Raw genomic sequence first — 25,642 nt, forward strand, 5'->3', positions numbered from 1 at the left:
TTCCTTGAACACCCCCAGGGTCGGTGACTCCACCACCTCCCTGGGCATCCATTCCAGTGCCTGACCACCCTTTCTGAAAAGTAATACTTCCTCATGTCCAGCCTGAATCTCCCCTGCCGTAGCTTGAAGCCATTCCCCCTGGTCCTATCACTAATGACACAAGAGAAGAGGCCGACCCCCAGCTCACTACAACCTCCCTTCAGGAAGTTATAGAGAGCAATGAGGTCTCCCCTGAGCCTCCTCTTCTCCAGGCTGAATGGTGCATCATGAGTGCATCCGGGTCTGGGACCCCAGCACAAGGACGACACAGAGCTTTTAGAGAGGCTCAGAGGAGGGCCACAAAAACGATCACACTGTGGAGCACCTGTACTATGAAGAAAGGCAGAGGCAGCTGGATTTATTCAGCATGCAGAGGGCTCTGGGGAGACCTCACTGGAGCTGTGGGTGCCCCATCGCTGGAGCTGCTCAAGGCTGGGTCGTGTGGGCCTTGGGCAGCCCGAGGTGGAGGGGGGCAGCCAGCCCATGGCAGGGGCCGGGCAGGTGGGCTGTGAGGTTCCTTCCAACCCAACTGCTCTGTGATTCTGTTTTTTTGCCATCCCAAGTTTAAGCTCGCGTCCATGCCTGTCGAGGGAGCTGTTATTACTGCGGTACGGAACTAAACGAATCCTGTAACCAAACACGTCTGTGGATTTGGATAGTCCTGGGGACGGCTTTTGACAGCCACCACACAGGTTGCACGCAGAAAGCACGGACTGAAGCGCCGTCAGTAGCGTGGTGATGAGACCCGCTGCAAGCATCGCGGGAAGCCGCAGCCCCGAGGCTGGGCACAGCGGCTGTAAGGGAAGGCTGCGGCGCTGAGCGCGGAGGTGCAGTGCTCATCTCGGGCCGCTCCCCGCGGCAGGGCGCCGTGCGGTGGGTGACTCAGGCCCGCCAGGGCTCCCGGGCAGGCTTTTCCGAGCTTCGTGACGATCCGTTTAGAACCGCTTATTAACGCTTAGTAACGCGCGGCCCCTGCGGGGCCGTTCAGCGTGAGCGGCGCCCGCTAGCGGCGCCTCCCCGTCCACGGGCAGGGCGCGGCACGGCGCGGCGCGGCACGGCACGGCGCGGCACGGCTCGACCAGCCCCTCTGCCTGGGGGCGCGGAGGAGGGCACGGCTCGTCTGAGGGCGGCGGGCGGTGCCGTCTCCCCTCACGTGACCGCCAGGCAGAGGGAGGCGGTCAGAGAGAGGCAAGATGGCCGCCGCGGCCGAGGGGAGATGAGCGGAGCTCGGCGCCCTGGTGCCCTGTGACGGCCCGCTGGGTCGGGGAGCCCCCGCACGGCCGCGCCCTGCCGGCTTCGGGGTGAGCGGGGCGGGGACGGAGCGGGGCAGAGCTGGGGGGAGGCGGGAGAGGCCGGAAGGGCTCCGGCTGCCGAACAAAGGCGCGGGGCACGGCGGGGCCGGGAGCGGGCGGCGTGCGGGGCTCGGGGGTGGCCGTTAGACTCCTCCCGGGAGCGAGGAGATGGAACGCGAAAGGACGGCTTTGTCGTCAGCTCTGGGTGCTTGGGAAAACGCTCGTGTTGCGCACGGAATGGATGTTTATTCTTTGTTCTGCAATAGCGGCTATTTAAAGTAACTCTGTGATTGAGAAACGTGCGTCTGGTCAAAACACGGCGCGCCCGCCGCCTCCGAGCTGCGGCCTCCGCCGCTGACAGGCGGCAGCCCCGCTGCGGGCCGATCCGTGCCGCCGCCGCCTCCCTGTCCCTGAGCGGCCGCGCTGCTCCCTGCTGGGCCCTTCCGGGCCCTGCCGGGGCCAGCGTGTCGGGCATGGCAACCCTGAAGCGGTGGTTTGGAGGGCCGAGCGCGTTCTATTGTACAGGATAAGTTTTTTTGTGTGTGTGTTTGTTTTTTTTCTGGAACACCTCACTGTGCACCGAGCGCGTTCTCGTTCTGCCTTAGAGGCAGAGCAGTTTCTCTGCTGAGGTGTAAAGCCCGTTGCCAGCGTTGGGATTTAACCTCCAGTCTGTATTGTGTTCAGTAACGAGTCTCATCCCTACGGTATTTGGCACCTGGAGTGTTGGTTGGGTTGGTTGGGATGGTTTGCTTGTTTGCAGCTTCACCATATTTCCAACTCTCTAGAGCTGGAGAAGTGATGGGGGTGTAGGTTGTTTACAGAAGCTTTCTTCAGGTTTCTTTCTTCCTCTGGCTGCCAGAAGTTGGTATTTTAGAACCTCGTTTCAGCTGTTTCAGAAATGTTATTTAAGTGAAATCTTGGCAGTCCCAATAGAAGGAGTACTTAAAGATATCAGTCGCTTCATGTCATTTTACGTCTGGCTTGTCAGCTATTCCGATGTTTATTAAATACGCATGTTAAGTAATAAGGTGTCGTGAAGGATTGATAATGCAGTTGAGAGTAACGATGTTTCTATAAATCAGCAAATTTTTGCAGTCTTCCCAAAGCAGTGATAACGTGTGTTTCAGTGCAGGAGGGGAGAGGTGGTTAATCCAAACCCAAACAGCTTAACCCTTGTGCAAACGTTACCTTCAGCTGACCCTCTGTGCTCTGAATGCATCTTGTCCTCTCTTGGTTTGTTCTCTGTGTCCAAAAGCACTGGGCTGTGCCATCGCTGGGTATTGTGAGCATTCCAAGCTCAGAAGGTTGGATTAGGAATAAGGAAGTTTGTTGGCTGAGAACTGGCTGGCATTAGTGGGGGAAATCAAAGTGTATCAGTTTCCACATAGGTTCTTGGATTTAAATGATAGAAGCTTGGGATTGTGAAAATACTTGCTCTGTGTCTGAAAGCAAAATAAATGCTTTAAATGAAGCACGTTTATGACTGTCTATGTATTGGGTGCTTTGAGGGTTGGCAGGGATTAAGTTCTCATTCTCTCTTTTGGAAAAGGAAGTGCTGTTGACGTTTGTGTTGGCAGTGTGCATTTCTTGCTGTATGACCACATGCTTCAGGAGCCTTGCTCTTAGAGAAGTGTTGTGCTTCAACACAGAATGACCTTATTTTTCTAGCCATGGCCACAGTCTTGATCCAAAGCATTTATGGTAATTTAAAAGAAATCTAAAGCACTGGAAGAAACCCCGTCTTACTGCTGAGCACCCCTACAGTCTGCATAATTTCCATAACAGTAATTAATCTTATTACATAGTAAAGTGGGCCTTGCTTATTGGGCTCCACTTGCGCTGAGTTGCTGCTGTGAGTTAAAATACCACACACAAACTTCAGCCTGATTTCAGGCATGTTTATTGAAGCAAGTAAAAAATAAAAATAAAAATCAGTTATGTTTTTAGAATGGATGTTGCTGTTCTTCTCCACAGTCCTTTCCTAGAGCCTGCGGTGGCCTTAGTCCTTAGGAGCTCCAGAAGCCTTGCCTGAGAAGTGCCATATAAACGCATGGGGTATGAAATCCAGGTGTTTATGTTGGATTTCATTGTTCTTGATTCATAAAATGGACCGTTACCTGTTCTAAGAAGGGCCTGCTTTGTGACAGTGAAGCGTAACGAAGACTGGTAGTGTCACCCATAGAGATGGCTCACCCCAATGGCTTTTCTCATGTACAAACAAGGAACATTAACATAGGGTTTGCAGAAGCAGCTCCAGGTGCGTGTTTTAGAGTGTTGTGCTGTGAGCCAAAGGTTTCGGTTACACCTGAGGGCTCATGCCAGAGGTGAGGCAGCAGCTGTGCATCCGTGATAACTGGGAGTTCCAGCAGCATTGCTGGAGCAGAAACTTATCTGTAAGGCAGCAGGGCTGCCTTTGCCTTTTTGAATTAGAGCAGTGAGGAACATGAAGCAAAGAGCTCTGCTTTGAAGCAGAAGGACTGCTGAGTTCTTTTTTTTCCTTTTCACACCAGCTGAGAATTTACTGACTGAACTTTGCTTGCAAATGCATTGTGTAATTTCTCTGTAAGACGTGGCTATTGTGTTTAGCATGTGATTTTAAACATATCCTCAGTTTACTGTATGTGGAAAGTAGGGTGAGAGCTGAGGCTGCAGGAAGGAGCTGGGGTGCTGCTCAGGGGTAGTGGAGTGAGAGCGAGCGGTGAGTTGGGTTGTGTGGGCTTCTGTCAGGATGTGTACAAAGGATAGAGGGAATGTGAATGTGAACATGGAGTGGCATCTTGATTACCTGATAAGCTCCGCGCCATTGGCACAGGGCTGGGAAGTCCAGATGGGTTGGGAGGGAAGCTGCTTCTGTGGCATTTCTGTAGCTAAAATGACAGTAAGTACTCAAGTGCAGGTACTGAATCCCTGTAATCACTCTGCTTCCTTTCAGTCTTCCACTTTTGGTGTGCTTTGGTGTTGTTTTTTTTTCTTTTGTTAAGTTTGCAGCCTCTCAATTAGCTTTTCCTCCTACGAAAAACAAAAACCCACAACTCAGACAGCAGAACAACCAAACCAATTGCATGCTCCCACTGCTGTGCTGCTGCTTACCCCCCTCTGCTCCGTGGTACGTGCTGAGCACACCATGCCTTTTGGTTTCTGACTTTTCTTGTGGGAGGGGCCGTGTGTTTGTGCAGTGCCTATGGAAACTGGGCGTTGTGTGCCAAGTCTGGGCTTCTTTGGAACAGATTTGAGGTTTGGGTCTTAAATAGTGTCTGAGTGACGTTTTTTGGTTCATGTATTTTGCTTGGCCCGTGGAAGTCTGGAGCATGGAGAGCTCAGGTGCCTAAATCTGCTTTGGAATTTGATCTTGAGATTGCAGCCTGGATTTGAAGCCTGGGTTTAAGGGTGTGATTTACATTCCTGCTTCTCCTCTCTTCTCCCTTTGTTCTGCTGTACCTACAGTTTATGTAGCTTCACAGCAAGTCTTCTGTTCCTTAGTGCTGTCTCTTAACCAAGAGCACTCTCCCATCTTGCATGTCAATCGACAGAAGCCGTGTTGTGTTTGAGTAGGAAGATGACAACGTGCAGGCATGTCTGGATCAAGTTGCTGAAAACTTGCTTGATAAATGGTGCTCTTCAAAGTCCTGTGTGACTGTAATTGAGGTTATTATCACTATTTGATAATGTTGAGTGGTCTCGTTGTTGTGCTTATCTCCATAAGGGTTGCACTGTACACAACTAGTGTATATGTTGCATATATCTGTAGCCGTACAGATATTCCCACAGTGTTATGTATGCAGAAACATTTATGTGTGTGAAAGACTGCTGTGTGTTGCATTCATAGTTCCCATTTGGCCAGAACCTAAAAAATAAAGAAACTTTTGTTGCTGAAACCTAGAGAAATTATGCAGTTGCCTTTTCATTATAATGCAGTGTTTGATCTCTAAAGTATTTTATTTAGGAGACTAATGGAGCTTTGTACACGACTACTGATGTATTGACGTGTACAATTTCTGTTTTATAATGTCAGAATTAACTCATGGCCTTTACTTATGCTTTCTTATTATTTTTTTAATACAGATAAGCTTTGTCACAGAAGCATTCTAAATACTGTGTGAAGATGGCAAGTCTGATGAATCAGAGTCTGCTGACCTATGCAGAAGAAGGAAATGTTCCTGCTCTGAAAGCACTGCTGGAGAAATGCAGGGATGTAGATGAGAGAAACGAGGTAAGGTGGATTTTGAAAAGGTTGTTTCATACTTCAGCTTTTTTTATTAAGTAATGAGTAGAATCAGTGAGACCACGCTAGTAAATACAAAAATGTCAGCTTTGTTTTCAGCTGTTTGCTTACCTTTGCACAGACTGAGCATACAGTTCAGTGTCTGCGAGCTCTTCAGCATCCTTAGTTGTAATTGTTTTCTCAGTGTTCTTCTGAGCTGGAAAATGCAGATCTGTGCTTAGTTTGTGGATGGAGATGCTATCTGCAGCTGGGAATTGTTTCTAAGTTCACAGAGGCAGTTATGTGTACCTCATGGTTGAGCTCATTTCATGGTTAGATCAAGGTGCTCAGGGACTTAGAGAGAAATCTGGAAGTGCTAAGGATGGAAGTCCTGCGTCCCCTCAAGTCAGCATTCTAATGCTTAACCACTCATTGCTTAGAAATGTTTCTTCTGATATCTTTGCATTGGAGAAGGTAATTGCTGGACATGGGTATGGTTTGCATCAGTTTCAAACCCATGAGGAAGGTTTGCACTGGGGAAACGACACACTGTTTATATGCATCAATATCAGGAGTTTTGTTTAAATGTTAGCTCTTCTTTGGAATTCAACAGCATTGAGCGCAATTCTGTTTCTAGTTTTGAACTTGCCAGGACCTTCTCTTCCCTCTCCCAGGAGTTGGGTAAGAACAGAACAACAGAACAGAATGCCTGCCAGCCCCAGGGGGGCATGTCTGCAAAGACTGCTGGCAAGGCAAGGCTTGTCAGTGCCAGGACCTCCCTGGTGGCAGTGACTTGCCTGAGGGTGAGCTCTGGAGAAATAAGCCTTTCCACTGCTTCTCATTGGCAGCTGGTAACTGGGATCTGAACTTTATAGTCTTCAGTAGTTTGGGGCCTTTTATTTTTTAGTATATATGCATAATTTGTGTCACTTCTCAATGCATCGCTTTTTACGTGTCGTTTTAATTGCAGAATGGCCAGACTCCACTCATGTTGGCTGCTGAGCAAGGCAATTTAGAAATTGTCCAGGAGCTTCTCAAGAAAGGAGCTAATTGCAACTTGGAGGATGCAGTAAGTATTAGCACTGTGTGTTGCAGTACCTAACCACAGAGGGAGAAGAATGCTGAACGCTGCTGCTGATTTTTTTTTTTTTTGTAGGGAAATGGTACTGTAAAAAGGAATTACAATGATAGTGTTGGCTGTCATTGAAATGAGAGGACAGGTGAAATAGAGCAATATTGCATCTTGATCTTGCGTCTTGAGTTGATATCCAAGTGATTTTTCTTGTGGCATTAGTGATGTGGTCTGTTAGGCTTGTTTTTTGTTTGGTTTTTGTGTTTCTCAGAAAATACTGAGGGAGAATTTAGGTTAAAGGATTATTGCACATGAAAGCCAGAACAGAGACAAGTAGAAAAGAGGGCCTGCAGCCACCTGAAGTAGCAGCAGAAGGAAGTCGGATCCCCCCTGTAGCAAAATCACAGACAAAAGAGGCAGGGCGCTGGTCGAGACTCCCCTGTACGTTAGCTCCTTGGGTGCTGGCATTCATTGTATGGAAACGGGCCACCCCATTTTCTGTGCTGCTAGTCACTGTCTGCTCCTGGCCAGCAGTTCTAGGTGACTTTGCATTATTCACTTCTTAGGTTTTGCTTCTCCTGTAAAAGTGTTAAGAAATTAATCTGTAGTGAACTGAGGAGTGGAGGCTGATAGGAGAGGGGTGGAGATGATTTGCAGTCTGTAATTCCAGTTTTATAACTGTCAGGGTACTTACAAGTTTTTATGTGTTATCTTAAAAGATAACTTCAAAGAAGTTGTGCGTTTTCTGTCATGCAAATTTACACTTGAAAAACAATGCAGTGGTTGTTACAATCTTGTAGTATTAAGCCAGTATTGTAATACTGAATATTGCTTGTTATTTTTCCTTTTTTAGGATAACTGGACAGCTCTAATTTCAGCAGCTAAAGAAGGACATGAAGCCATCATAGCAGAACTTCTCAGTTATGGTGTCAATTTGGAGCATAGGGATTTGGTATGTGTTATCCTGTTGTGAGACTGAAAGATTTTTGTATTTTAGTGACAGGAACAATTTAGGATGTTAGAAATGTTCATTTATTAAAAGCATTGATCTCTTATTCTTCTACTATGTACTGTATCAATGCTGCTATAATGGAAAATATTTAAATGCTGTTATCACAGTGGTTTTCTTGTGTGTCTCTCTTACCATTCCTTGGTTAATATTTTTGTAAAATGTTACTCCTTTGGATTAGATGTTAGGAGGAAGTTTTTCACACAGAGGATGGTGATGCACTGGAACAGGTTGCCCAAGGAGGTTGTGGATGCCCCATCCCTGCAGGCATTCAAGGCTCTGGGCAGCCTGGTCTGGTGGCTGGCAACCCTGCATATAGCAGGGGGTTGGAACTGGATGATCATTGTGGTCCTTTTCAACCCAGGCCATTCTGTGATTCCTTTTCAGAAGCTGCCTCTTTGTATCTGCTTTTGATGAGTGCAGCTGTGATGGCCCATCCAGCAGTCCTTGTCCTCAGTATGCTGGCACTTGATTTCATTTATTTTGCTGAATTTTTTATGTGGAAAAGTGAAGTCCAGTCACCTGAAGAATTGGAGAAATAGCTTGCATGTTTAATGAAGAAGGTTAGAGTGCTTGGTTGCTAGTTTGTAGAGCTACAAATGTCTCTCTTGACAGAAGTGAAAGCTGGATACCCCTCAGATAACTAGTTTTGTTCTGCTTGAATTGGGAAACCACTAAGAGACTTCAAGTGCTTCCCTTAATTGCGATTTCACTCTGAAGAGTGAGGCATGCTGCCATGTCGCCTGCTTGGCAAGCACTGTGTTTCTAGGCCTGTGTCAGTCTGAGAGGGACCTTGACCTTGGAAAATATCTACCAGAGAGTAATAAAAATTGTGCTTGTAATTAACAGAGGCATTGCTTTAAAGTTAGCTTTGGTTACCTGACCTAACACATGCCTAAGATGATGAAACCTCTTTGTTTCCGTGTTTACAAACTGAAATGACCGCATCTGTAAGGTTTAAAGCTAACTGCTCTTAACTGCTCCCTTATAAGGACACATGGCATCTGTCAGGAAGGAGGGAGTCATTATGTAGTTACTTGGAGTAGGACACGTAGGTGTCTGTTAGACAAATCAAAAGTAAGTCCTTCAGGTTGATTGATTTGAATTCTGGCCTTTTGTTTTAAAGTAATTTGTTCTTTTTGTCCAGTCGTTGGTTTGTATGCAATTGAAGTTTGAGTGATGTGTTCACAGAAAATCAGGAATGTTTGAGGTGCAGTACTCTGCCAGGCTTTGCACACAGCGGGAAATCAGTGTTTGCACACATGCATTTGTAACATAAGTAGGATTATAAGGTTGTGGAGTCAGTCCTTGTTACATTTTAGACTTGAAGAATGGCAAGTTAAGTAACAGTCTACAATTAGGTTTCTAGAGAGTATTTTTCAGTGATAGTGTCTGTTTGAATTGTGCTTGCCAGGGAGGATGGACTGCTCTGATGTGGGCTTCGTATAAAGGCCGTACTGAAGTAGCAAAGCTGCTGCTCGAGAAGGGAGCAAATCCAAACATCACTGGCATGGTAAGTGTTTGCCTTAAGAACCATCTATTTTCTGTTCCCCAGCAAGATGTTTAACATCTGGAATCCTAATATTACCTTGATTAGCATCTTCGACAGTATAATATTAATCATTGTACTTTATTAATGGAAGTAATTGTTTTGATTTTGTATGGCAGCCACTATTTTTTTAATTAAAGTAATTAAATGAGTACCTCTTAGTAAGGTTCAGATCAGTAGGAGAGGAGATAATAGAGGAAATCAATAGTGTATGTAATCTTGCTTGCCTAACCATTGTCATTTTTCTGCATCTGTGTAAGTTAATGGAGTAACTAATCTGCTAGGTTAGAAACAATTTGTTTTAATTGTTCCGTAAGTTACCAATTGAGCTAGATTGTAGAGTGATGTGCCATAATTGTGAGACAGAATTATGTAGTTAGGATTTTGAAATTTATTTCAACTTATAAGCATTGTTATTAAAGATATATATATACACATACACATGCATCTTGACAGGTGGTTTCTTGACATTTGAATGACAACATAAGCAAGTTGGTGGCTGATGCAGTAATGACTGCTAAAGGGAAAACCAGTAGCCACTTCCCGTCCCATTCTGATTCTTCTTTGAGTATGGAGCTTCTTGCATGGCACGATTGATCTGCAGTGTTGATTACTTAGGGAGTAAAGCATAACTGATTTGATTTTTCTCTTCCATTACAAACGTGAATGTGAATTTTTAAGCCTTGTTTAAGGAGTTAGAAAATCGTTTCAAAACAGCAGCCTCTTTTTAGCCATCATCTACACAGTGTGCTAGGAAACATTATATGTTATTGGATTTATTCTGTGTATTCCTTCTCCTGCGAGTTCATCACCTCCCAGAGTACTGTGATCAGTACATCAATAACGTGTTTGAAAAATTAAAAGCAGTATTCATCCTTGTGGTTCATCCTGTATTCTTTTTCTTCCAAGCAATACAGTGTTTATCCAATTATTTGGGCAGCAGGACGGGGCCACTCAGATATAGTCCATCTCTTACTGCAGCATGGAGCTAAAGTGAACTGTTCTGACAAAGTAAGTTATGTTTTTGTGAGATTTCATTTCATTAAGGATTGGTACATTTCTTGTACCAATGTACCATGTAAAAATGAATTGTGTTCTTTGCCTGTAGTATCTGAAAATGATTGCAGTAGTTTAAATATCTATCTGTCTATAAATAAACGTGTCAAGTAGTTTAATGTTTGACATTATATTTTGCTCATAAGCTTAGAATTAGTGTAATTGAGTAAGTCATTATAAATGCTGGAAGTTTTTCCCTAGGATGGCTGTGAACACTTGTTTCAGTGGAAGGTATTTCTGTTCTTTGCATAGACTAATAGCTTTTATTGCTAGAATCTTTAGGAAAAAAAATGTTAGTGGCTTTTCAGATACATGTATCAATTTTTTATGATGAAGTTTTGTCTTTGTAATAGCAAATGACTTAAGCATAGGATGAGTACTAAAATGTAGGAGATACTAAATATGACAAAATGTTTTGCAATACTTTTGCAGTATGGAACCACCCCATTGGTGTGGGCAGCTAGGAAAGGCCATTTGGATTGTGTGAAATACTTGCTGCAAATGGGAGCTGATGTTGATCAAGAAGGAGCTGTAAGTAACTGCTTGTTTTCCAGTGAAAGGTGGAGGCACGTACATCTGTGCTATTAACCTATGTTCAGATATTTGCAAATACAAATAAATTTAACTCAGCATGCCTTTTGAAAATGCTAGTGACAGTTACAACTTTTCTGAAGTTAGGGTTGGCTGGTTTCTTTTTTTAAGTTTCAGTTGTGTGTTGTTTTATTTCTAATTAAAGCAGATTTCATTATTTAGCAATTTAAATAACAAGTAATTGAAAATATTGGTTCAAACTAAATAAAACTGAATGGAAAATTATGTAGGACAGCTTTTGTTATTTGTATGATTATTTCTGAAGTTCGTATTAAAAACAAACAAACAAACAAAAAAAAAAAAACCAAAAAAAAACAAGAAAACCCAACTCTTTCTGAATGGTGTTGACACCTTGATAGTAGATAAAATAAGATGGATTTCAACCAGGACCAAGTGATGGGTCCTGCACTTTGGCTACAACAACCCCAGGCAACACTAGTGCCTGGAATACTGAGGCAGAAATGGACCTGGGGCAGTTGGTCAGCATTCAGCTGAACATGAGGCAGTGGTGTGCCCAGATGGCCGAGAAGACCAATGGCATCCTGGCCTGCATTAGAAATAATGTGGCCAGCAGGAGCAGGGAGGTGATCATCCCCTGTACTCAGCACTGGTGAGGCCGCACCTCGAGTGCTGTGTTCAGTTTTGGGCCCCTCACTGCAAGAAAGACATTGAGGCCCTGGAACGTGTCCAGAGAAGGGCAACAAAACTGATGAGGGGTCTGGAGCACAGGGCTTATGAGGGATTGTTCAGTCTGGAGGAGAGGATGCTCAGGGGTGACCTTACAGCTCTCTACGACTACCTGAAGGGAGGTTGTGAAGAGGTAGAGACTGGTCTCTTCTACTGTGTAAGTAGCAATGGGGTGAGAGGGAATGGCCTCAGGTTGCACTAGGGGAGATTCAGGTTGGATGCTAGGAAAAACTTTTTCACCAGAAGAGAGTGGTCAGGCACTGAAATCACAGAATCACAGAATTGTAGGGGTTGGAAGGGACCTCCAGAGATCATCGAATCCAACCCCCCTGCCAAAGCAGGTTCCCTACAGCAGGTCGCACAGGTCGGCATCCAGGCAGGTCTTGAACATCTCCAGAGAAGGAGACTCCACCACCTCCCTGGGCAGCCTGTTCCAGTGCTCCGTCACCTCACTGTAAAGAAGTTCTTGTGCACATTTGTGCAGAACTTCCTATGCTGCAGCTTATGTCCATTTCCCCTTGTCCTGTCTCCACTCACCACTGAAAAGAGTCCGGCCTCACCACTATGGCCCCCACACCTCAGATATTTATAGACCTGGATCAGTTCCCCTCTCAGTCATCTTTTTTCAAGGCTAAAAAAATGTGCTGCCCAGGGGGGTGGTGGAGTCACTGTCCCAGCAGATGTTCAGGGAACGTTTAGATGTTGTACTGGGGGACATGGCTTAGTGGGAAATATTGGTGATGGGTGGACAGTTGGACTGCATGATCCTGGAGGTCTGTGTCAACCTTGGTGATTGTAATAATACTAAATTCTCATGTGGCAGGAAGGTGATTGCACAGTGCCTATGATATTCAGAAGTTCAATTAAATGGAACTTTTCCATTTGCATTTAAAACGTTTTCTTGTTGTAGTGTTAGTATCTCTTTTCTTCTTCCTCTTTCCATTTTAGCTTTTTATTTTTTAGTGCAAAGCATAAGCATGGTATATGAACATCAGGATGTAAAGCTAAGGAAATATTTGGATCCCTAACAAAGATGCATCATCGGGTATTTTTCTGTTATTTAAGCTGATGCAGTGATGGGTTCTATATTGTCTGTAGAACAAAACCTCTTTATTTGTTTGTTCACAGAATTCGATGACTGCACTTATTGTGGCAGTTAAGGGTGGCTACACCGACTCGGTGAAAGAAATCCTGAAAAGGAACCCAAACGTGAACTTAACTGATAAAGATGGAAATACAGCTTTGATGATTGCGTCAAAGGAAGGGCATACGGAGATTGTGCAGGATCTTCTCGATGCTGGAACTTACGTGAATATTCCTGACAGAGTGAGTAAACTTTCTTACCATTTAAAAACCAGTGTATGGAGTGCAAATGTGTGGGTACGTTTTGTAATGTTTCTGCCACCCAGAGGTGTTTCCGTGTATTGCAGTGCTGCAGCTATTTGAAGTGGCTGCCGTAACAGAGGGGAAGTAAAATCACTTTTTAAAATGAAACAGCTCCAAAAACTTTGTGCTGGTGTGCAGCTTTGGGGTGGTTTTTTTGTATATTAATATTCATGATCATGCTATTAAAATAGTAAACGGATACTGGAAATAATAATATATTTCTTTCAATGCCACCCCTCATCTTTAACATTTAAAAAACATTTTATTAGGGAAATTCCATATACGAGAGGAAGACTTCCACTGAGACACATAGATGTGATGTGTAGATGCACTGTGTACCTCTGAGCAGCTAGAGTGAGAATTACACTGGCCACTCAGGCCTTTTTTCCGTTGCTTACATAGATATGCTTTGGACTGTTTGCAGTGCTGCCTTGAGTTCATTGTTTTCTGAAGTGGCAGAGGCAGCAGTGCAGCCAAGGGCATAATAGAGGCTTAGATACCTAAATTTAGGTGCCTCTGTCAAGATTATGATTTTATTTCAGGGTAGTGACATGGTTTTAAGGTGTTATTATCCTAAATTGTGTTTCAGTCCAAAAGTGAATTCCTTGAGGGCTGCAGAGGGATGAGAAAAACTTCCTTGTATTTGTTGTGTAATTTTAAAAGGAGTTTTGGATGCATTTTCCCATATTTCATGTCTCAGCTTTATGCATATAGTAGATGATTTTGTGCTGAGCTGCAGTGCTGCATTGGACAAAGACTTTGATCCAGACTACATACCAAGGCAAAACTTAAAACGTTTAAGAAAATATATTTAGAATCTCCCTTTCCACCTTTTCTTTAACAAGATGCTGCAGCTGTGTATTTTTCTGTGCTTTTGGGAGGAATAAATGACAACTTACAGTGCAGATGCATTCCAAAATACGTCAGACAACAAGTAGTTCTAGTTTCAAACTGTAGAGTAGATTTTGAAAAAGGAAAATCTCTTGTTTGCCAGCCAGATGCATAATGACTGCAGTTGATAGAGGACCTGTTACTGCTCAGGTTTATAACTGATTTCCACGTCTGTGATTTAGCTGTACTTTCATTTATTTTTCTTGTTCTGTGATAAAATAATTATTAAAGAAGTCATTTCAGGATTTCACTTTCTGAAATGATGATGGATTCTTAAGTGTGTTAAAGTGAGAAGCCTTAAGCAAAACTGTAACTGTTTTACACTTTTGTAACTCAATTTACCACAGCAAAATAACTTTTCTTTCAATTAATTAGAGCTGAAACCAGCCTTTGGCTTCTTTGCTCTCTTATGACAGAATGTAAACTGGGTAGCAGTCAAGTCTGTGCATACACACTCAGTCACTCCAGAGAAATCTTGAAAATCCTTTGTCATTTTTGAATGTCCAAAGAAGGCAGCCAACATTCCAGTCTGATTTTAAAGAGGTTATTACTTATGGGGAGCAACTCTGTGTAAGGGCAGGTAGTGATGGGGCAAGGGGAAGTGGTTTTAAACTGGAAGAAGGGAGATTTAGACTAGATATTAGGAATAAATTCTTTACTGTGAGGGTGGTGAGACACTGGAACAGGTTGCCCAGTGAGGTTGTGAATGTCCCCTCCCCTAGAAGCATTCGAGGCCAGGCTGGATGGGGCTCTGAGCACCCTGGTCTGGTGGGAAGTGTCCTCACCTATAGCAAGGGGTTGGAACTGGATTATTTTAAAGGTCCCTTCCAACCCAAACCATTCTATGATTTGGTGATTGCCGTGAGTTTTAGTTGTCTTATGAACATAGAGAACAGCTGATCTTCTTCCTCCCCATTAGTAGTTCAGGCTTTAGTTGTTTAAGATGGGTATGCATTCCTTGGATGTTTGTTTTGCCCATGAGTCTGTTATACTTAATCTCTTTGCAAAAAACAAAATATATGTACAGCTGTATATCTGTTATTTTCAATCAGAGATTGAAAGTTTTGTTTTGGCTGTTCAGTTTTTTAATTTGGTTTTTTTTTTTTTTTTTTTTTCATCTTTCTTTTAAAAAGTGCACAGGCACAATGTCTCTTTGGAGGCTGTCATTATTTTTCATGTTGGCTTTCCTTTTTTGCTGAACAGAGTTAATTCACCTTCAATATTCTTTCACAATTTTTCCAGAGCGGAGACACGGTGCTGATTGGGGCTGTTAGAGGAGGTCATGTTGAAATTGTCAGGGCCCTGCTCCATAAGTATGCTGATATAGACATCAGAGGTCAGGTAAGTACAACAGTGTACATGTCACATCCTCCTTAAATAGGTTGTGAATCTGGATATCAAACAATTACACTATGTGTCTAAAAACAGGGCTTTAAAAAGCTTTTCAAATTCTGCTCTATAGGGAGCTCAGCTTCCCGTCGAATGGTAAAAATGTCGTGTTGCAGTGCAGTCTTAAAGACTGAGTGTATGTAACTGTAATGGTGTGCTAAGCAGAAACTTTTAGCTGCTGTTCATAATGGTTGAAATGCAAAGGATGTAAACAGAACTTACTCCACCAGCACTGCTGATGAAATAAAGGTTTAAACAGATCTAAAATAGTGTGAAGTATTTTAATACACTTAATATTCTAATATTTGGTACTTTTTATACTGCCAACAGGGGTATCATATCAACGTAGTATTAGTAATGCTAAGCCAGTCACGTCCCTGTATTTGATTGGTTCCCTCTTTAGCAAACTTCCTTGCTGCAACAAGCAGTTATTGGCAGTGGATTCTGTATTTTCTGCTTGTCCTTCCTTTCCATTTTTGTCCTTTGTGTAGGGTTCTGTTAGTACTCTTCCAAAAGCTCTCTTAGCTGAGCTCAGCACTTTTATTTTATGTTCAGCTTGCTTTCTTCTGTGGTGTTCTGGAAGCATTGCTGAGTTCTGCCTGGCCTCCTAGCTCACGTGTTCTTTGTGCTCCATCCCCACGGATACTGGGAGCTCAGGGGAGACCCTGAGCAGATAGAAAGTGACTTTAGGGTTTTGTGAACTAGTGCTTGGCAAATGAAGAGGAGCTCAGGTGAAAGGCTTAGCTGTGAGCATCCAATAGACCAGAGTCTGGCTTTGCAGCTGATGTTAGCAAGGAATCAGCTTCCCCACCTTGGTGTCCTGTTGGAAGCTCATGGCTCAGGAAGAGGTGACCTCTTCCTCAGGAAAAGAGGAAAGAAAGCTCAGTGAGCAGGTTTGTTTAACTGGTGAGAAGGGCTTTAAAGTCAGTTTGCTGTGAAGCCCAGAAGTGAGAGAGGAAGAGCTGCAAATGAAAGTACGGTTGGAGCTGTAATGGCTGCTTAGAAGCAAGTTTGTGTTTAGAGTCCTTTCTTGAAAATGCCTCTACGCACATATGCCTCAAAAAGAAACTAGTTGCAGGGCAGTTGCCACTACAGGCTACAAAAAGGTGCAGTCAGAGGTTTCCTGGGTTAGTATGTGTTACTGGGGAGAGAGGAAGGAAAACATAATGTAAGGAGATTTGCAGCTGTCAACCTTCCCTCCTGCTTCAGTGATGTGTTGTGTGGCTGATCTGCATTCTGATGCTTTGTGTTGACCTTCACGTCTGTTTACAGCTTTCCAATGTGAATGTTGTTCTTTTGTTGTAACAACCAACCAGTCCACCAGTACACTGGTTTTATTGGCTATGCCATAAAGAAGATCTTTCTGGACTTTTCCTTTTTAGAGGCTCCATTAAAACGAGAACCCCTAAGCAAACAAAAAACAGAGAAACATAAATACTACATAACAGATGAAGAAAAAAAAGTTGTTTTATTTTGTTAGAAAATCTATGTATTTGAGTTACAACTGAAAACCCATGTATAGTTTTTGGAGACGTGTTTTGGAAGCTGTTTCAGGGCAAATTGGCTCTCTTAGGTTGCTAGAGCTCTCAAGATATTCCCTTCTGGTTTTTAAAATAGATTTTGTATTCTTTAGCCAGATTTCCCCACCACGTTCCACTGGTATCAATTAGAGTTGGTAGCATTTCCATTTGCCCTGAACTATACTAAAATTTGCTGATTTGTGTGCTGTTTTCAGTATAGTGATTGCATTTTATATTGGTTTTGAAATTAATCCTATAGTATTAAAGTGCTGCTTTTTTTTTTTTTTTTTTTTTTTTTTTAGGATAATAAAACTGCTTTATATTGGGCAGTTGAGAAAGGAAATGCTACAATGGTGAGGGACATCTTGCAGTGCAACCCTGATACTGAAACGTATACAAAGGTAAGCATGAGAGTTTTGAGAGCATGATTTGCTTTGTTTAACATCTTCTCTCAATTCCCAGATGATGTTAAGATCACAGAAACTTACGATTTTTGGTATTATGAAGTATGAATATCTTGGGTGCTGTTTAAAATAAATAACTTATTTTTTCCTTCTTTCTGAAATACACAATTTCTTTTCAGTGATGTTAATGTCCACTTGATCACTTGCTAACTGGAACTATGAGTATCTGCCCATACTTTACCTCAGCACAGCTGACACTACCAGCAGCAAGCTGGTACTGGGAAGTCTGAGAAGAGCCTTCTGGTATTACTAAGCTTGGTTAAGTTCATCATCCAGTGAATGAAAAAAATATTATTTAAAAAAAAAAAAATAGGGAAATGTTACATACAGAAGTGATTTGCCTCTCCTCTCAAATATCTTTCATTGTATCTCTGTCCACTCTTTCTCTATGTGATGCTTAGCAGAAATGCATTCTGCACACGTGGTTTTTTGCTGCTGTTCAGTCAATCTCTAGTAGTGATTCTTTTTTGAGCACAGGCATGCTGAAGGGTTGTTACCTGCAAAATAACATTTATTTAGAAAATTATCACATTGTAGGATTTGATTTGTTGCACTGTTGCTGCTTTTTGTTTGTTACTGAGTATACAAGGAAGGTTTAGTGTGTGTTTGTTTCGTTTTTAAATTGGGCTTTGCTTTTACTTTCAGGATGGAGAAACACCACTTATCAAGGCAACCAAAATGAGAAATATTGAAATAGTGGAGCTTCTTCTGGACAAAGGAGCTAAGGTCTCTGCTGTAGACAAGGTAAAGAATATGTATGTGTTCATTTACTCAGTATATTTAATCATTTTTGTTTTGCAACCAAATTTTAATGTGAACTGCTGAGGCTAAAACAGAAATAGGTTTTATTGCAGTCATGTGGATGGAGATTCTGTGTCAGGAATAAGAATTTCACAGAGAAATACTGATCATTAATGTGCTCAAAAAAGAGTATAGATCTGGTTATGTTAATTGCCAGTCACTTTTCAATTTTGATTATCAGCCACTAAACTAAGCAATGCCGAAGGTGGATAACAACGATTTGTTACTGACCTCTCGTGTTACCTACTTTGGTAAACCTCTTAAGTACTGGGGTATTTATTTGATACTGTTGGCACCTCTTAGAACTTAGTCTTATATCTCAGGCACAGAAGAGGTATTTTGGATTTGGTGTAATAAGGAAACTTTAAAGTTTTTTTTGAGAGATCTGTGCAGGCATTGAAATAATTCTCCTATTCCATACAGGTCTCTGAATTTGCTAGCAGACACTTGTTTTCTGAGTAGAGACTGCGCTTTCCATGAACGTTGAAAGAGGACAATGCCTTAATGCATTATGAGGCCTTTACCTTTGCACTTGTGTTTTGTTTTGTTTTTAACTTTAGAATACTTCTTCAAGGGGGGAAAAAAGCTGACTGTAAGGTTTAACGCTGTAAAGAGTTCCTTAAGGTGTACTGCAAGTACATAATGCGTTTGGAGGGGTGTGGAGCGTGTTTTCTGTGTGATGGGACTTAGTAGGTCAGGTTGGTGGTCAAAAGTGATAATCCTGAAGATCTTTTCCAACCTAAATGATTCTCTGATTCTGTGACATTGCCTTTTCATCTTACGAATTCATGTTAGGTATTAGCAGTTGTTTTTCCTGACTTGCAGAAAGGAGACACCCCACTTCATATTGCTATTCGTGGAAGAAGCCGTAAACTCGCTGAATTGCTCTTGCGAAATCCGAAAGACGGTAGATTGCTTTATAGACCCAACAAAGCAGGGGAAACACCTTACAACATTGACTGCAGCCACCAGAAGAGTATTTTAACACAGATATTTGGAGCTAGTGAGTAAAAGTATTGGCCTAAAAGTGGTCAAACGCACCTTCTATTTTTAATCTTTGCACTGTGACATCGCATACTACACCATTTCTCTTAATCGCTTTTACTGAAGTCTTGGTTACATAGGAATTTTCTTTCTTTTGCTGTGATTTTGTTGGAGAATTTGTAGTAAGCTCTAATAGTTTTGATAATTGTATAATACATAGGTGATCAGCGTTCGTTCCAACGAGAGTGTAACACCAATACTGCTGTGTTAATAACACTAATAATTTATATGAGACGGTTATGCACACAAACATAGGTAAACCTGTCATAAATTTATGTATCAAAATTGTCATACTGATAGGATTTCTTAAAACAAAGCTCTGTAACACAGTATTTATTTTACAGGACATTTGTCTCCAACGGAATCTGATGGTGACATGCTGGGTTATGATCTGTATAGCAGTGCTTTAGCAGATATTCTGAGTGAACCAACCATGCAGCCACCTATTTGTGTGGGCTTATATGCTCAGTGGGGAAGTGGAAAATCTTTCCTGCTCAAGAAACTAGAAGGTAAAATTTGATGTAGCCTTTTCTTGTGGGTTCAGATACACCTATGGAAATCATCAAATTGGTGTTGATAGCTTTTGCAGCAGCCATTGGTTCATCTAGTGCTGTATCTGATCTGTGTACCACACCATAAATAAAAAGCAGTGTGCATTTTTCGTTTTTGAGTGTGGTGTTCATTAACTCCTCTGTATTCAGAACGCTTTTCAGCATTTCTTTCCTGCTTGTTGTTCATCTTTTTATTGTGTGGATGAACACTTCTTGCACTCCTCTTTGAAGAGGAGTTATAACTATATAACCATTATGAGTTAAGTTTCCATTGGTTTTGGTCAATATTAGGGAGAAGTTAGTGTAGGAAAAAATATCTTCAATAAATGAGGATCTGTGTAATGATTTCTGTGCCTTTTGGTCTAGAATGGTTTAACATGTTTACTGGTCTTTGTTTTTCAGATGAAATGAAGACTTTTGCTGGGCAACAGATCGAACCTCTGTTTCAGTTCTCCTGGCTGATTGTGTTTCTCACACTTTTGCTCTGTGGAGGTTTGGGTTTATTGCTTGCTTTCACAGTGGATGCAAAGCTTGGAATAGCAGTGTCACTCAGCTTATTAGCAGTGCTCTACATTTTCTTTAGTAAGTCTATTTTTATGTATTTTCTGATGGCTTTTGCTAAATATCTATTTTTAGCATTAGTTTCTGTTTTGTAGACAAGCTTTTAGAGGAAAACCTGATTTTGTGGGAAGTAAGACCTCCTTTGACCCTTTTCTTGTGTAGTACTTTGTGAGAAGATGTTCTTAAAAACAGACAAAAACCATGCATATTACCTTCACTACGTTGCTATTACCTTTCTCATTTCTGGCCATAATTGTTGAAATTCATTGAACTTCACTCTCTATCTGTATGTGAACTTCATGATTCCTTCCAGTTGTGAATTTCCACTAAAACAGACTTTTTTCCTTCTTCCAGCTGTAATTTATTTCGGTGGTCGAAGAGAAGGTGAGAGCTGGAACTGGGCCTGGGTACTGAGTACAAGACTGGCAAGGCACATTGGATACTTAGAGTTGCTTCTGAAACTCATGTTTGTCAACCCACCAGAGTTACCAGAGCAAACCACTAAAGCTTTGCCTGTGAGGTTGGTTATTTCACTTGCTTAGTCTGGAATGAAAAATTCAGATTCGCTCTGGCGCTTTCCAGACTGTGTGTATTAATGTGTGTGCATATTGTCCTGTGTAAAGCTGTTATGATTCCTGTTGGGAGAGCAGCCATGAAGGCTGATGCAAGTAAATTCTTGACGGTGTAAAGATCAAGAAACTACTCTGTCAAATTACTGTTTCTACTCTGTGCCAATGTCAGTGGAAGGTACTGCTTTTTGGTGGTGATGTGTGGTTGTGTTGTTGTTTGTTTGTTTGTTTGTTTAATTTGTGACAGAGAAAGTAAGAAGTTAGTAGTGGGCTATACCAGGGAGTTATGCTTGATGCTTATTTCACTGATTATTGTTGCTAGGATATCTTTTTAAGATCTTTTTTGTTTTCTTGCAAGTAGAGCATCAAGCTGCTCAAAGCTTGTAGCTTATTGTAAGCCACAAAAGTTAAACTGTGTTTTGTGGTTTTGTATACTGCTGTCGTTTAGAAGCTGTTAATTTAGCCCAGTGGTGCTTTTATGTGATGTTCTTCTGTATGTTTTTTAATCTGCCATGAATATTTGATAAATGTCATAATGTGACTTCAAAAGTACTTGTTGACATTATTCTCTGGGGTTGTGAAGATATTTTTGTTTTTTACTGCTGTCTGAGCTGCCATTATTGCTGTCTTCGTTTTTATCTTTTTTAATAAGTTTTAGAATAGGAAGTGGGCCAAAAAAAGAAGTTGATAATGGGACAAATAAGTACGTAATTTTATGTTAGAGATTTAAGAAAAGAAGTATTTTAAATGTTTTCCCACTTGGATGGAAAAACCAAATAAAAGAAATCTTTCAGCTACTGATATGCAGGAAGATTTTTGCCTTGGTGATTTAAAACTATTTCAAGCTTTCCAAAGTATTTAACATGTATGGTTTTTTTTCTCTTTCAGATTTTTGTTCACGGACTACAATAGACTGTCCAGTGTAGGTGGAGAAACTTCATTGGCTGAGATGATTGCTACCCTCTCTGATGCATGTGAAAGAGAATTTGGTTTCTTAGCAACAAGGCTATTTCGAGTTTTCAAGACAGAAGATACGCAAGGTTTTTATTACCTGAGTGGCATTTCTGATTATACCATTTCAGTGCACCGTTATTAGGGGTTCTGTTCCTCATAGGAGAAGCTCTTTTTAGAAACTGCTGTAATCATGCGGAAGGAGAAATTCTCTTCGTTGTCTTGGAGAGAAAAATGCTCTGTGTTCTTTGTTTATCTTGATTTTATTAACAAATATGGTAAGATGAAATGAAGTATTCTTACTTGATCCATGTGGAAGAAACTTTTTCTGTCCCATCTGCAGATTGCTGAAAAAAATATGCAGAACAGCGTATGATGTTGTGAGGTAAAGGGGAGTTTTCAGTTTGTAGAAAACTTATTGCTGCTTAGAGTTCAGTTTCTCCTCATTTAGGCTTGAATGTATCACACAGAGGAATCTCACAGATTCCTCTCACAGGAATCTGTTGTCCTTAAATGAAATATTTCTTTTATATTCTTCAGGGTGGAAGACACATCCTGTGCGCCAAACACAACTTGCTCTTTGTTATTCTTTCATAAATTCACTGTATGTTCTTCATCAAACTGTTGCATGGATATTTTTTTTTCTCCCTTATTTCTGTGTTAGACATTCTCTAGTTTGTCTCCTTCGTTGAAGCTCTCCTTAACTTCAGCTTTTATGGTGCTGTAATTTCACTGAAAGCAGGGTTTGATTTAGTGCTGGTTCTTGTGATAAGCTGCAGTAATTGCCCATTCCCCTTCACCTGTCCTACCTTAGTCTTGTGTTCTTTGGCTCTGCTGCCTTCTTGTGCTCTTTATTTGTATTTGATCTGTATTTGATCTTACAAAACCTCTCCAAGTCTCTAGATGTTCACAGACATTCCATATGGTTTTCTTTTCCTTATCTTTAACGTCTGTTATGTCTCTACACTTGCAGACACATTCAGTTGCCATTTCTTTGTTGATTTGTAAGTCCCCCTGTAATCCATTCCTGTCTCTTTCTATTTAGAGGAGTCTTACATCCCTACTTATATTCACTTCTACACATCTTTATCTGAGCCGTCATTCTTTGCTTCTTGCCCTTCAGTCCTGTCATTGTGCATTTCTGTTGCTTTGTACTGCATCACAAACCTGTCATCTCATGTCAGTAATGGGAAAGACCTTTCCAGCTTAAACCCGGGTCTAGAGTGTAGTATATGGTCTGAAATTCTTTCAGAATAGCTTTTTTTCATTGAAGTTCAAATACGGATTTTTATTTTTCTTTCATTGTTTTCTGTTAGACTATTACTGTATTCTGTTCTTTGACATGGACAAGTGTTGAATTTCCCTGCTCATACAGTTCCCAGAGGCAGAAGGTGCTGTTTTGGTTAAAACAAACAAAAAGCCTGTTTCTTAAATTGCTAGGTCTGCTGATCCAACAACTGCCGTGTTCTCTTGTCTCTTCCTTATCAACCCTGGATAAGTCAGCCTTCTCTGAGCTCTTGTGATCATCTTCTCTTTATGTACTCTGTATGTGTTAGCATGCAGAAAAGGGTGAGCCTAGAGCTTCAATCTCAAATTGTGGCTTGCATTTTTGAGTCATTTCTCCAATGGAAATGTTATTGGGTTACCTAAAGATTGGATTTCTGTTCAAAACCAGGTAGTTACTTCACCATTTGCCTAGAACTTGTAGAAATACACTTAACTGAGGGATGTCATAAAAGGGCTGATACTACTGGTGTGAAAGCTGCTTAATGAAGGTTGTTTCAATCCAGTATGGATTTCTTGAAACAAAATGAAGGTTAAAAATTCTCTGCTTTATGATTTCCAAGATTTTTAGCAAATTTAGGTGATTTTTTTTTTTTTTTTTTTTTTTTTTTTTTACTTTGTAACTGAATTGTAAAAGTGCACTAACCTTTGGTGCAAATTATTGTAAGAGGTGTGCAGGATAATATATTACGAATTTACCTGTAATGACATCGTATGTTCATTGTAACAGCAAATACTTGTTTTCTAGGTAAAAAGAAATGGAAGAAAACATGCTGTCTCCCATCCTTTGTGATTTTCCTGTTCATATTGTCTTGTGTTGTTTCTGCGGTTGCCCTGCTGGCGATTTTTAATGTAGAGCCAACCAACATGACAGTGAATGCTATTCTTATCTCAGTCACGTGTGTTGTTGGTTTGGCCTTTATCTTGAATTGTCGCACGTGGTGGCAAGTGATGGATTCAGTTTTGAATTCTCAAAGGAAACGTCTTCACCATGCTGCCTCCAAGCTTCACAAGCTGAAAAGTGAGGGATTCATGAAGGTAAGTGTTTGTGTGAATTAGCCTTTAAAAGATGTGAACCCAACCCTCCCCAACTTACTAAACATTCTGAAGGTGAGCAACCAAGGCTAAGGGTAATTTGTTACTTCAAAGCAGAGCATGCTGTGCTGCTGTATATTTCAGTGTGACTGGAAGAATGAATGTTTTGGAAGAGAGATTTCTAGGACTCTTGCACTTCTGGGAGGGATTCCAGTTTTTATAAGCATTTGTTTTTGTAAACTTACTGAAGTATTTTTGGGATAAGTAACAATCTGTCAAAGAAATCAGGTGCATTTTTTTGAGATTTAAGTGTTATAATAATGTCTTTTCCTTCTCTGCTTTTCCTTTTTTTTTTTTTTTTTCCTTAGGTTTTGAAATGTGAAGTTGAGCTGATGGCCAAAATGGCAAAAACCATTGACAGCTTCACTCAGAATCAGACCAGACTTGTTGTAATTATTGATGGATTGGATGCTTGCGAACAGGACAAAGTTTTGCAAATGCTTGATACTGTGAGTTGGATCATTATACAGAGATGAGCTCTGGATTCTCTCTTCCAAAGATGATTCAGATTCATCCACTTATTGCATTTTCTTTAGAATGAAAGCCTGTATACAGAGTCTCTGTTGTGCTGTTATTATTTTTAAACGTTTGTGTGCAGAAGCATAGCTGTAACACTAAGAGGAGCAGCTTTCAGAAGTTGAAAACTGCATCTTAGTGGCACTGCACATGTTTGTAAGTGTGAATGTTTTGAAATCAGCGGGTGCTAATTATTAGAAAACTGAGATCTTTTTGAAACAAACTTACATTGTTTGAAGAGGTTTGGGTTGTTTCTGAAGTACTTCAGACGATAAATACTTACAGGTTAAGTATTTCAGGGACTGTGACATTGCTGCATAATGTTTTCTTGCTAATGACTTCTGTTTTAAGTGCTTCTGCTAATGTGTCGTGTATGGATGGTATGTCCATAGATATGTCATATCGAAGAAACTGACATCTTTGTCTGTCCCTGGTTCTCTATCTAGGACAGAGTATAAAATGTTGAATCAGATGTTCAGATGACTGAGAGTATAAAATGTTGAATCAGATGTTCAGATGACTGACACTTAATACTGGGCTTACTGTCTCCTTTCTTACAGGTGCGAGTCTTGTTTTCAAAAGGCCCATTTATTGCTATTTTTGCGAGTGACCCACACATAATTATAAAAGCTATTAACCAGAATCTCAACAGTGTTCTACGTGACTCAAACATAAATGGACATGATTACATGCGCAATATAGTCCATTTGCCTGTTTTTCTGAATAGCCGAGGGCTTAGTAATGCAAAAAAACTGATGGTAGCTTCGACAACCAATGGGGATGTTCCTTACACAGATAATGCAGGTAAAGTTATGCAGGAGAATAATGCTGAGGTTACAAAAACGGTGGTAAAATCTGTTTCCTGGAACGAGCTAATTAAATAATTTGTAGATTATTGATGTTATTTTATAATGCAGTCACATGCATACGAGTGAATAACAAAAGAAAATGCCTTTTGTTGTTTTGTTTTTGGTTTGTTTTTTTTTTTTACCTGGTAGGATTGCATGAAGAGATTGACAGAAGAGTTTCTCAGAACAGCCTTGGGGAGATGACCAAGCTTGGCAGCAAAACAGCTCTCAATAGGCGGGTGAGAGATGTTATACTAAATGGTCCAGTACTGGTGA

At 41.3% G+C, this 25,642-nt stretch overlaps 1 protein-coding gene across 6 annotated transcripts in view; it reads left to right on the top strand.

The window, feature by feature from the left end:
* Window positions 1-1,160: 1,160 nt before the first annotated feature.
* KIDINS220 (kinase D interacting substrate 220) overlaps window positions 1,161-25,642 on the top strand; it is a 59,153-nt gene continuing 34,671 nt past the window's right edge. For 4 of the 6 annotated variants that reach the window (XM_052672058.1, XM_052672075.1, XM_052672085.1 and 1 more), the window contains exons 1-20: window positions 1,221-1,340; window positions 5,394-5,541; window positions 6,503-6,601; window positions 7,458-7,556; window positions 9,028-9,126; window positions 10,072-10,173; window positions 10,651-10,749; window positions 12,625-12,822; window positions 15,016-15,114; window positions 16,985-17,083; window positions 17,792-17,890; window positions 18,773-18,950; window positions 19,336-19,500; window positions 19,945-20,124; window positions 20,458-20,623; window positions 21,561-21,712; window positions 23,656-23,945; window positions 24,311-24,451; window positions 25,079-25,322; window positions 25,517-25,605. In XM_052672058.1, coding sequence (XP_052528018.1) covers window positions 5,434-5,541; window positions 6,503-6,601; window positions 7,458-7,556; window positions 9,028-9,126; window positions 10,072-10,173; window positions 10,651-10,749; window positions 12,625-12,822; window positions 15,016-15,114; window positions 16,985-17,083; window positions 17,792-17,890; window positions 18,773-18,950; window positions 19,336-19,500; window positions 19,945-20,124; window positions 20,458-20,623; window positions 21,561-21,712; window positions 23,656-23,945; window positions 24,311-24,451; window positions 25,079-25,322; window positions 25,517-25,605 — 2,706 coding nt within the window. In that variant the 5' untranslated portion in view covers window positions 1,221-1,340; window positions 5,394-5,433. Of the gene's footprint in view, window positions 1,341-5,391; window positions 5,542-6,502; window positions 6,602-7,457; window positions 7,557-9,027; window positions 9,127-10,071; window positions 10,174-10,650; window positions 10,750-12,624; window positions 12,823-15,015; window positions 15,115-16,984; window positions 17,084-17,791; window positions 17,891-18,772; window positions 18,951-19,335; window positions 19,501-19,944; window positions 20,125-20,457; window positions 20,624-21,560; window positions 21,713-23,655; window positions 23,946-24,310; window positions 24,452-25,078; window positions 25,323-25,516; window positions 25,606-25,642 lie in introns of all 6 variants that reach the window. The other 2 variants (XM_052672066.1, XM_052672105.1) reach the window with 2 other exon arrangements.

Source organism: Tympanuchus pallidicinctus, unplaced genomic scaffold (assembly GCF_026119805.1).
Source record: "Tympanuchus pallidicinctus isolate F22 unplaced genomic scaffold, pur_lepc_1.0 scaffold1, whole genome shotgun sequence".
Classification (NCBI taxonomy): domain Eukaryota; kingdom Metazoa; phylum Chordata; class Aves; order Galliformes; family Phasianidae; genus Tympanuchus; species Tympanuchus pallidicinctus.